This window comes from Myotis nattereri (assembly GCF_964212035.1).
Source record: "Myotis nattereri genome assembly, chromosome: 10".
NCBI classification, from domain to species: domain Eukaryota; kingdom Metazoa; phylum Chordata; class Mammalia; order Chiroptera; family Vespertilionidae; genus Myotis; species Myotis nattereri.
The window spans coordinates 68,132,219-68,144,829 of NC_138085.1; the positions used below are offsets into that span (position 1 = coordinate 68,132,219).

The following is a 12,611-nucleotide window of genomic DNA, read 5'->3' on the forward strand; positions in this document are numbered from 1 at the left end:
TACCTAATAATATTCGCTGTTAAGAGTTTTGTTTTTCTTTCCACCTAAAAGGTGACCATGATCACCAAAACCACAAAAGGAAGGTCTGAAGGAATATCCTTCTGCTCCACCATGGGTTTGCCTATTTTGTTGATTATGAGACATTGATAGATTGGAAACATCACAATTGCCATTGGTTGTGAGTAAATGATAGAATCATAATTATTAAGTTGCTCATTATGGACTCAAATTTCTACAAATAGTATAGTGTATGTACATATTTATATACATACACACTTGGTTTATACATAAGTACACACATATGTTTGTTTTATTTTATTTTGTTCGTGTTTGTTTTATACTCAAAAGTAGCCCATACTGAGTGGCAAGAATATAATTGTTCTGAAAAGAAAAAGAAGAGTCTAACATTTAGTAACAAGTTTCTTCCTGAATTTTCTTAAATTAAAAAACAACAACAATAACACAAGAAAGGTTGCTTGTACTTAAACTGCAATTTTCTGTTTTTAATTTTGTTAGCATGTATTTCATTGCATTTATGAATAAGAATAGATAGCATATATACATAAAACCAACACTTGGGGGTAGCTGTTTACCTTCTGAGGTGTTTCCATATGGTGAATTCTCTTATTACTTGGCTTAGTCACGGCTCCTTCAACTAATAACTTCGTTTAATTTTCAATATCTCTGCAAATCCATCTCCGAATTGCACAATTATGCCAGTTCTAGCAAATTTGAAACTGTATTTTAAGCAACCACCTTGCCTTAATGCCCATAGGCTCTCAGCTTCTGAGGGTAGGGACCAAGCATTGCTTGTCTCTGTGCATCTAGCATAGGAAATGCCTAGAGCAGGTGCTCAACAAATGTTTGCTGAGCAGAACTGTCCTCAATGACCTAATGGGAAAAGAGAAGAAAGGCAATTTTTTACTGAAGTAACTGCCCCAAACAGAAATGAATTTAACCTTACATGGACTATATATGCACTTAAACTCCCACATGTAGACCAGTGAACCTCTGTAGGTACAGTTGCTAACCGATCACTTGGTAGCAGGTCATTGCCCTCATCCCCAGGCTCAATCCCATCTCTACTTTGAACATCTTAAAGCAAGTGCTTTCTCCTCTCATCATGTAACAAACAGGCCCACGGAGAGTTATTTTGGGTCAAAGATATATAAAATGTTGACACTAAAATTTCAAATGAAATGTTGTTCATCAAAGCTGGATTGTGATTTGCTTCCTATGACGCTCTTTAATTATGGATGGTAATTTCTTAGGTCTCTTTTACAACCCAAAATTCTCTCTTTTAACAAATGAAATACTTAGAACTACTTTGAGTTTTTAAAAATTGATGGTTGTTTTCTATTTCCCTAAGTGGTTTGTGTTTCTTCTAAATGTTATCCCCAAAGATGTGAACTGATTTTTTTGTGGTTCACATTTCTTAATAGAAGTTTTAATAGAAGTCTTAATAAAAATGACTAACCCTAGTCAGGTAGGACAAGAAGAGTTAATTTACAATAAATTACAATATTCGTAATTTATGGCAATTGTAAATATTAGGAAAGTTTTTTTTTTGTTTTGTTAGGAGAGTTTTCATGGCTGTGTCGGAGCTTCCTAGTGATGCAGAATTGGTAAGACTTGTGTGATATATAAATGTGTGACTTATTACACATCCTAATAGCAACCATGTGATAAAAAAACAAAAAACAAAATGTAAACAGCTTCTCCTTGCATCAGATGGTCATTTAGAAGAATCACTGCCTTCCAGGATCTGAATAGCATCCTGTCCCTCAAGAAAATGTTAAGTCCTGGTCCCATCCAAAAAGCACACAAAAAACCCTCAAGATCAACTCCTCATTAAAACCCCCTCCCCCCCAAAAAGTATATAAAAATACTGAAATAATATCCTCACAAAAAAGCAAAGTCTGAGTTAGAGAGTAAGTATCAAGTACATGCACAAAAGCTTTCATTTCACCCGTATATGAATGGCTCTAGAGAAAGATACATGGGAAAACCACCAACTACATAACACAGTCTTTGCGGCACCTAACCAGGGGCAGGGGGAGGAAATAAATAGTTCATAGGGCAAATCCTCTGTCCCACAGTCCAGTCAGGGAGATCCCACGGTGTCACTAGGCAGTAAACGTCCACGTATCTTTTCAGGTAAGTTCCTGAGAGCTGGACGGTTCTTCCGCCATTCTCATCTTGCTCCTTCCAAATGCCACGTGATTGCCTCCGGTGTCTTCAGCCCAAAGTCAGCCATCCTGCAATACAAATCAGAACCTGGTGCATGGCTGTGTCTCATTGAACAAAATAAGAGTGTTTCTAGAATGCTGTTTATTTGAAGGACCATCTCAAGTGATCAGAATCTGTACTCTCAAGATTTAGAGAGAATTAAAAGATCATGTATCCACCCAGCACATGAAATCTTAAAGGCGTCCATACAGAGGCTCCCACCCAATAAGGATGCTTGCCAAGAAGGACACTTCTGCCTAAAGGGTACTCGGTCCCTGAAATATCCCTTGTGGAGGTTTCCCTGTTATTTTAGTTTATTTTATTATTTATTTATTTATTTATTTATTTATTTATAGTCCTCACCCAAGGATGTTTTTTTCCATTGATTTTTTTTTTTTTTTTTTTTTTTTTTTTTAGAGAGAGAGAGAGAGAGAGAGAGAGCATGGAAGGGAAGGAGGAAGGCGCGAGAGAAACATTGATATGAGAGAGACACATCAATTGGTTGTCACATGTACATGACCCGACTGGGGCCGGGAATCAAGCCTGAAACCAAGGTATGTGGCCTTGACCAGAATCAAACCCGTGACCCTTCAGTCCGAGGGCTGACGCTCTAATCTAACCACTGAGAAAAATTGGCCAGGGAAAGGTTTCCCTTTTGGAAATGCATAATATACAGTATATTAGTATAAGGATACTGAGAACATTTATAAGGGAAAAAGATCTATATCTATACCGATATTTACAGGTTTATAAACATATTTAACTTTGTTAAGTCCACCACTTCCTAGCCCTTCTATGTTTAATTATTTTGAGTTAGCAGAAGATAATAAAAAAACAAAGAAGCATTATAAAGAAAATATGAATATTGTTACTGCCAAGTGAGTAATCTTGACCTGTTCTTGCCATCCAAGGGCTCAATGCTTATTGGTGGAATGGTATCCACCACCACAGAAAATGTTCACACCCTTATATTTCAAAATGAATGTAAATCCTCGAACTCCACGGAAGGAAAAATACAGATCATAAACCCAGCTACTTTCTTTGTCTGTTCAACATTTTTACTTATCAGACTCATAAATATCATCTGAACCGAAATAATAAATGTGTAGACCATTCCTTCTAAAGCCGTTCATTGGTCTTGCTCGACAGAAAAACTTTTAAATTTGAAAACTCCTACATATTTAACTCTTGGTGTAATTTTGTTACATTTTTTCCTGCTTGCCTTTTCCCTAAACAAGGGTAAATGTCTTCTTATTTGTTGCTGGTTTGGGTGAGGGTATGACTGTACACCAATACATTTTACATAAGAACATACTGTCTTCTTCAATTAGCACACATAAAATTAAGTACTAGTGGTCAGTGAACCATCTCTATGATTTAGGAGATAAAAAAATTGAAAGGGTAAGGGAACACATGAACATAAAGGTCCAATATCTAAAGAATGAAATAAAGATCTTTATTTCTATTTCCTTATAGAGACTGAAGATCAGGAAATCTTACCCATGGAAGTGGCTGTTCTACACCTAACCCAGAGCCAGGTTTAAGTAACTGGAACGGTGCTAGCCAATAGAAGTGACCGCATGGCTAGTTAAACACACAAAGGTACTCGTCTGAATTCAAAGATGGTCCATGAGAGCTCTGGCTGGGCATCCTATTACTCTACCATAGAAGCTCTTTTTCTGAGATTTCAATAACAGCCACATTGCTCATGGCAATGGCCTCTGCAGGCTGAATTGGTACTTGGAGTGACTAGTACAATTTCAGGCACCATCTGATAAATCTAACGCTGATTCCTCACTGCTTTTTGGACTGCAGACCTTCTTAAGAAACTCTGCCCCGAAGTGAGCCTAGGTGCATATATATAATTTTACATAAATATAATGCACTTTCCTGAATTCCCCAAAGCCTTTTTTTAGACCCCAAGATCTTGCCCTACGATATCTTCCTCTATCATGAAATCATGATTTTTTCCCTATTCACCTTTATATTCCAAGCTAACTATGTTAGACCATTAAAAGAAATACTGGATAGGACTGAAATATTTGCCAAGCTGATTAGTAGGGGAACATTAACAATAAAGTTGGGCTCTGGCTGGTGTGGCTCAGTTGCTTTAGCATCGTCCCATACACTGACAGGTTGCTGGTTCCATACCAGGTCACAGCAAATGCCCAGGTTTTGGGCTCTCTCCCCAGCAGGGGACGTGTAGGAGGCAGCCAATCAATATTTCAATCTTTCTTTCTTTTTCTTTCTTTCTTTCTTTCTTTCTTTCTTTCTTTCTTTCTTTCTTTCTTTCTTTCTCTCTCTCTCTCTCTCTTTCTCTCTCTCTCTCTCTCTCTCTCTCTCTCTCTCTCTCTCTCTCTCCCCCTTTTCCTTCCTCTCTCTCAAATCAATAAAAATGTATTAAAATTAAAATAAATGAAGTTGGTATTGCAAATATACAAAGACAGAGAGTAAATTAGTTGGTTACCTAGGGCAGGGTTAGGTGGGGAGATGAGAAATGACCTCTAATGGGCACAGGGTGTTTTTTTGGTGTTTTTTTTGAATTGTGTAAATGTTCTAAAATTAGAATGTAATGATGGGTGTGCAACATTGTGAATATACTTAAAACCATTGAATTATACACTTTAAATAGGTAGATTTGATAGTATGTAAATTATATGTCAGTGAAGCTGTTTTTTAAAGTTGATGTTATAAGAGCCCCAGCCAGTGTTGCTCAGTTGTTTGGGCATCATTCCATGCACTGAAAGGTTGCTGGTTCGATTCCTGGTCAGGGCACATGCCTGGGTTTCGAGCTTGATCCCTGGTGGGGAGTGTGCAGAAGGCAGCTGATCAATCTCACATCAATGTTTCTCTCTTGCTCTCTCTCTCTCAAAACCAATAAAAAATATTAAAACAAAGTTGGTGTTATAAGAAAGGAACAAAATGGCTCAGCAGGAACTTACAATAAACTTCATATGACTGAGGCTATGTGCGGCCTCCTTATTGTCGTCAGTGACGAAGGAACTAGAGGAATTTTAATTAAAGGTCATTGGAGTTTTTCTCATCCTGGGAAACTACGGAGACTATGAGTCTAGGTCTCCTGAAGGGTGTGGAATGTGGAGGGCCACCCGTAAGAATAAAGAGCACTGGCTTGATCCAAAAGGATCTCTGCCTAACCCAATATTCGGTTTATGAGACGATTCAATAGGGAGACGATGGCTGCCCTCCATGACACTGCTTTGAAGGTTAGGAGTATGACACCAATTTCCCCAAATCCCTTTTCTTAATACACTATGAATTGTTGACTAATACATTTATCTAAGTCCATGTTGAATCAATTTATAGTTTCAGCTTGTTCTAACAAGTTCCATATGCTTCCCAATTTGCTTTGGATGATTTGAGTGTAATTTTTGTGTGGAGGCAGAGTCTGGCTTAGAGAACCGTGAGGTCCCCATGTCTCATTCTCACCATTCCCTTCTTCATGAGCCTGTCAATGCCTCCTTTTATTTATTTTTAAAAATATTTTTATTGGTTTCAGAGAGGAAGGCAGAGGGAGAGAGAGATCAATGATGAGAGAGAATCATTGATCAGCTGCCTCCTGCACGTCCCCCACTGGGGATCAAGCCTGGGGAATCAAACCTGGGACCCTTCAGTCCGCAGGCCGACGCTCTATCCACTGAGCCAAACCAGCCAGGTCAAAGCCTCCTTTTAAAATAGGGGTAAGAGTTTCCAACTCTCTTTTATCACTTCCACTACCTCCTGATTCTAACTTGGAAAACTAAGCTGATTAGTATAGCACACTGGTATAATGAATACACACAACAGTCATGGGTCCCTGGGACATCATCTCAGTACACAGACATGGCCACCTTCACTAAGTCTTAGGACTCATCCAGTTCAATTTTATACATGACGAAACTGAGGTCCAAAGAGAAAAAACTATGTTGCCCAAGGTCACATAAACCAGCCAGTGGGGAAACCAAAAAGTGACATGTCTTGATTCCCGACCATTCCGCTTTCAAAACTACCAAACCGCCTCCTGAACTCACTGGAACACTCATCTCAGCCCTGCCAGCTTCTCTTCTGATTTATTTGTGGTTTGACCCAGCACTGACCTCACCATCCTGTCTGGTTTCACCCATGTCTGCTTCATCCTGGTCAGGCTCAAACTCGGTGCCCCGGTCAACAACATCCACGCCAGCCTGTACCCTGGGCTTCTCATTTTCCCACTTGGCAAAGCCTTTGTCCTTTGCTGCTTTGTCATGGAACTTGGATTTCATTTTGGGGAAGGTGTGGGACCCTGAGTCTCCCCAGCCAGCCTCTGACCACACAGGCTCAGTCTGGGTGGCCTGGCTGGTGGTGGCCCGCTGCAGCCTCACGGAGATCTTGCGAGAAGAGCCTGTAACCAGAGTGATGGCTCTGCTGTCCAGGTCTTGGTGTCCAGCAGCGACGTCAGGGAACTCGAACACCTCATCCTGCACTGCAAGGGGAAAAATTATTGTGATTATTGGGCATCTGATTGCTTCGTAGCAAACCATCAAAGTTGGTACAAACAACAGGAGTCTGACAGGTCAGGTCCCAGAGCAAGAGGCCAGAGGCAGAATGAAATTGGCTTCAGGTGAATTGCATGCTAGACCTGAAAGCAGAGAGAAGTGAGGTAACTCGAGGCCCTAGCCACTGCTGCTCACCCTGAAGAATGCCTTGGGGTTTATAATGACTCTGACCAGGTTTAGATCCAGAACCCAGCTGAGGTCCAGGTGTGGGAAGGGGAGCAGAGAGAAACGGGGGTAGTAAAGAAAGTAGAGGACATTACCTGGGGGCAATGAGGGGCTTCCAGGCAGCGACCCATGACCACTGCCCAAGGAGGGGGCCCGGGCGAATCTCCTGCAGGCCAGAACCAGGAGGTCTTTGCACTGCTTGTGACAATTGGCTCCGCAGTCTGAAAAATCCCAAAGCATCACAGACGGTTAGTGAGAACCAAGTGCCTCTGGTGCTGACTGGGTGTCTAGGGTTGCACTTGAGCTGTTCACCCTCCCCTCCCCCATCCGGGATTCTGTGTTGACTCTCAGAGCCCGATTCAGGCTCACAGGGTATGTCTAGGGGCTGGAAAAGGGCCAGTGGGACTCTTGCCAGTCTGGAATCCCTGTAGTTCTCTTATATTTGTTCAGCTTCTTTTTCTACACAGTTCATTGAGGTGCTGGGAGCCAACAAGCAGGGGCTAGGTTGGGTGAGGAGTTGCCTTTGCCCCAAACTAAATGCAAGTACCGTGAGCCTGGGGATCTTTCCCAGGCCATAGAGTCCCCACAGAGAGGCAGAATGGGGGCCAGAAGTAGAGTCTGTGAAATTTCCCATTAGAATGCTTTACTTTTTAAAAAAGCAGAATATTAATTGCTAGTTGGTGTAGAAATTTTTCGTCTGATGCCAGTCCTACATTTCCCTTAGATTCACTGAGCAGATAGGATAATTTTAAAGAGTATATTTCTCTCTTACCATCAGAGGACCTAATGATTTCCAATACCTATTTTCCCCAAATGGTCTTATTTCAAATGGTCTTGTAATGAATGACATCACAGAAAGATCAAGTTGTAAACACATGTTCAGTCTATTTTAGTTTTTTCACTCTCTGCGCCTTTAAGAGAAAATGTCATATGTACAAAGATGATCCAAGAGTTTAACTGATATTCATCTTCATAAAATTGTGTGTGTGTGTGTGTGTGTGTGTATCTGTCTGTCTTTTAGGGTACAAGGGACAGAACCAGGATAAAACTAATGGGCGTAAGATACTGGAGTATCTTTGCTGCATGAAAGTAAAAATCCAAGTTAGACTAAGACAGTGATACAAAGAACTAAAGGGAAGAGTTTTGAGCACTAGAATGTGGCTCCCACTGAGATTCAGGGAAGTGTTCTGTTCACGCAAAATGAGGGCCAAACACCGAAATATGACTAGAGAAAAAAGCATCACAAGGGACCAAGAGTAATCTGAAGGCATCCTGTGATCAAGATGTCTCTTTCTGTTGTTTCGTGGGAGGCAGTTAGACAGACGTGAGCAGAGCCAGGACCATGGGCCAGGTCAGAAGCCACCAGGGTGGAAAGCCCTGGGTGCCTAGCAAAGGGCAGTTACAGGATGGGGCCTCGTGCCCAGAGTGACCTTTCCTCCCCTAGCACATTGGTGGTCATGCCATTCGGATCCCCTGGCCTTTCCTCCCTAGAGGTAACATCCTGGCCTCAGCTGTATTTCAGCTCCATCCAGAAAAGCAGCAAAACCAGACCAGTGACCCCAAGGCTGACCTCAGGACCAGCTGCATTGAAATATGACCCCTTTGCCCTGGTGCCAACCAATCAATCAAAGGAGAACCCGACCCTGAAAGGACACACCTGGAAAGCTGCTGAATATTCTGAGATCTTCCCCTGGGACCTAACCTAAAATCTCCACCCTTAAACCCTTAAGATGGAGGACCCAGCCCCCTCTCCCTTCTGGGGGCCCTGCGGAGCCTTTCCCTTCCTCCTCTCCTCCCTCCTCCTCCCCCCCAGGCAAGTCACCTTTACCTGCCTCACTTCTAAGCTCCCAGGGCCCTTCTTTTGTCTCTATAACTTGTTTCCTAAGCCCATTTCTTCTATGAATTACGTCTCCTCCTTCTGTGATTTTCCACATAAATGTTCTCTTACAGTTGGAGTCTTGGCTCTGAGTTCCTTCCTGGCCAGAACTCAAGTACCGAGGTTGCTGAACCCAGGTCTGGTCCGACCCCACCAGTCTAGCACCTGATGCCATTCCCACCATCACCAACAGTTTTATTATATTTTTCAAGAGCATGATCAGGTTCTTAAAAGAACCAGTACCAAGAGTCTGCATAAAATATTCAGCCATTTCTTAAATCAAATATCAATCATGTATAATAATCATGTTACAAACAGCAAACACAGTCCTAAATGCCTAGTAATTTGCATGTGTTTACAATCATCACATATGTATTTCTTCAGTTCATATATTTTAACTAAATGGGGGAGCTATGTGAATTAATTCATTGAAAGGGACAAAAGTACATTTTAAGGTTTCTCTTCTCATCAATATCTGTGACTTACCAGGGAAAGGAATAGCTGTGTGAGAGTGGAAAGCAATGCATATGTATTGATTATGTGTGTTTTTTTCCCCTTGGGGGATAAAGTTCTTATACAATGCAGTTCAGCAAGGCCTGTCCCACTTCAGAATTCCCACCTTATTTGATGTGTGCTGATAATTATGAGCATGCTATTTTATTTTTTAAAAAATTCTTTATTAGTTAAGGTATTACAAATGTGTCCTCATCCCCCCACCCATTAAACCCCTATCCTCCCCCCCACCCCCACTCATGCTCTCATCCCCCTGTGTCCATGTCCATTGGTTTAGCTTATATGCATGCATACAAGTCCTTTGGTTGATCTCTTCCCCTTGCCCCCACCCTCCCCTACTTTCCCTCTGGGGATTGATAGTCTGATCGCTGTTTCTCTGTCTTTGGATTTGTCCCTGTTCATCAGTCTATGTTGTTCTCTATATTCCACAAATGAGTGAGATCATGAGGTATTTATCTTTCTCTGACTGGCTTATTCACTTAGCAAGATTATGAGCATGATATTTTAGACGCGGGGACTAGATGTATGCAGGCTGATAGAAGTGTGTGCTTCCTCTTTAACAAGCTATGAAAACCCAGTCTGGGCTCCCCCAAACTCCGGGGAGTCCTTTCCTAGACACATTAACTCCTCAGTTGCCAGTGGCGCAAAAAACCCAAGTTCTCCTTCATGCTAAGAGCTTTTGTGGTTTCATCAGACAAATTTGATTCTTGTCCCAGATGTCACCTGTAAAAAAATGTTAACACAGTAACACGTATTTACCTTTGCATTTGTATCCTTGCTTGATAATGCCCCAGAGCTGTAACAAAAGACAAAGGGATGTCAGGGAATCTGAAGAAAAATCTGGAAAGAAAACAAGGACCCGAAGAAGGAAGTCCTGGGAAGTGTGATGACTAGTGGAGCACAAACAGGATGTAGCTGCCCCTGACACCCTTCCTGTCAGATAGAAGAACCCTCCCCCAGCCTGCTCCAGCTGGGTGATAACAGGAATTCTGCTTCCCTTTTCTGTCTGGGAGCCAAATGGGAGCTGGGATGGGAAACTGACGGTGGTGCATTTATTGGACTTTAGCACCTGCACTCTCAGCAAAACTCCCGGGGGAGACTTTTTCTGTCTTTGGCTTTCGTCTTATTCATGCTGCTCTAGGTGCCCATTGCAGGGAATTAAGTGACCTAAGCAGTGCACATCCCACTAAAGCATTTATATTTTGCCAGGTTATTTTCTGAGTAACATTAGTACTTCAGCAGAAGAAGAAAGGATCTACTATTTATTCGTGTATTCATTCTCCGCATTTGCTCAGTGTTTGGCCTGAGCCAGAGCTGAGGGTGAGGGTGAGGGATGAAGGATGCAGAAAAGGCTCAGATTCTGCCAACCAAGTAGGAAGTGAGATGCAGGAAGCGACGGAGCATTTGCCCAGGCAGTTCCGGGGCATCTTCCTGGTGGTGTCATACTGGAAACCGTGAAGAAGGGGCTTTCCCGTGTTCTTTCTGTGCCGGTCACAGCACTTGCATGTGGGTACCAGGGACACCAGGAACATACAGTGTAGATGAATGAAATGGGCTGAGCTTAAGCTGAGGAAGCTCACCCCGAACCTTTTAATGGTTAGGTTAGGTGACTGATATCTACTTAATAAAATAATTTTGAAAGAAGCCGGGCTGGTGGCCTACTGGGGCTGATGGAGATGTCCCTCACAATGCACTACCGGGGAACAATGCCCTGAGTGTAAGCATTATGGCCCTCTGACGGGAATAAGTAGCCGCCAATGTGGAGTGATGCAAGGGCATTCTAAAGGCTGCTCCTTACCCTCCTTCTGACAAGAAAATCCCTCCAGGGGAGAGTGATTCCTTTGAGCCTTAAAAGTTATTTGGTTCTTCAGATTACATTATTAAGTTGCAAATGACTCCTGGGACAGGGCAACTTGTTACATTGGGGACAAGAAGAATTATTAAGACAACTGATGGGGCCCAGCTGGTGTGGCTCAGTGGTTGAGCATGACCTATGAACCAGGAGGTCACAGCTCAATGTTTGATTCCCAGTCAGGGCACATGCCAGAGTTGCGGGCTCAATCTCCAGTGGGGGGGAGGGGTGTACAGGAGGCAGCCGATCAGTGATTCTCTCTCATCATTGATGTTTCTACTGCCTCTCTCTCCCTCTCCCTTCCTCTCTGAAATCAATTAATATATATATATATAATGACAACTGCCTGGCAGCAAGGCCTCAGGTGCCTAGGGTGACTGGGCAAGGGCGGGAGGAGACAATACAGCAAAAGCAAGTGGGTGGTCAGGGCAGAGACATCATGTCAGAGCCATAAGGACCATCAAGATAATCTCTTTTGTTCCTTTTTTATAATAGGTAAGTGTGATGATCCAGGAAATTAAATAAGTTGCAAGGTTCCATGTCTGGGAAACTTTGTAGTGACAAGAAATTATTACCTCATTGAGTCCTTGGTAATAGCACTAACAATAATAATAAGGATAGCTAAGGTATATTGGAGTTTTGCTATGGGAGAAGCACAGTTTTAAGCTCTTTATGTGTATTAACTCATTTGATGCTCACAGTCTCCCTGTGGGATAGGAAATAATAATTTCCTCATTTTTACAGATGAGACTGAGCTACAGAGCGGTGAATTCAGCTGGCCAGGCCTCATAGCTAGTAAGCAGGGAAAGAACAATGTGTCGCTTGGAAGAAAGACAGGAAGCCACTGCTCCTGGGTGCCCTGTGTGGGGACCAAAAGCCACTGATTTAGGACAAGAAAGGGTAAGCGTTAGGAAGCATCCTACCATCCGGGTATGACACGTTGTTAGCATAGCTGCAGGAACTGCTGAAGGAGATACAGGCAAGCCCGAGTCCTCTCAGGAGGGGAAGTCAGGGTATTGCTTGTTGCCTCCTTGCTTAGCAACTAGGAGACAACACTGGGCAGGAAGAGGCTCTGGGTAGTGAGCCAGCCAAGGACAAGGAGAAGGTGACCTCATGTAGATGAGTGAGTAGGAGCACTTCCCACAGTCCTTTGATTGGAGACCTCACGCTGCTGTAACATTTGGGGGATTGGTTGTGATGTAAGGAGCACTGGACTGGGAGTCAGGAGACCTGGAGATGAGTCACAGACCTGCTGCTAAGGTTCCATGTGACCTTAGGGAAGTCACTTAACTCTCCAGACCCTGAAATAAGGGAATTAGCAAAAGTCTTTCAGTTCTGGAATTCTAATTTTAAAATAAGTGTATTTTAAGTGCTGTCTGTCTATCTTTCTTACCCTTAAAATGGAATTTATTTCGAAAGCAGGTGGTCCAGTCACTGATAAATG

The 12,611-nt window shown here is 42.6% G+C and overlaps 1 protein-coding gene across 2 annotated transcripts in view; it reads right to left on the bottom strand.

Annotated features, from left to right (window-relative positions):
* Nucleotides 1–337: 337 nt before the first annotated feature.
* The window catches only part of RASGRP3 (RAS guanyl releasing protein 3), a 78,259-nt gene continuing 65,985 nt past the window's right edge, over nucleotides 338–12,611 (bottom strand). For both annotated transcript variants that reach the window (XM_081100612.1, XM_081100611.1), the window contains exons 15-18: nucleotides 10,075–10,111; nucleotides 7,022–7,147; nucleotides 6,324–6,688; nucleotides 338–2,258 (exon numbers count right to left, since the gene is read on the bottom strand). In XM_081100612.1, coding sequence (XP_080956738.1) covers nucleotides 2,250–2,258; nucleotides 6,324–6,688; nucleotides 7,022–7,147; nucleotides 10,075–10,111 — 537 coding nt within the window. In that variant the 3' untranslated portion in view covers nucleotides 338–2,249. The remainder of the gene's footprint in view (nucleotides 2,259–6,323; nucleotides 6,689–7,021; nucleotides 7,148–10,074; nucleotides 10,112–12,611) is intronic.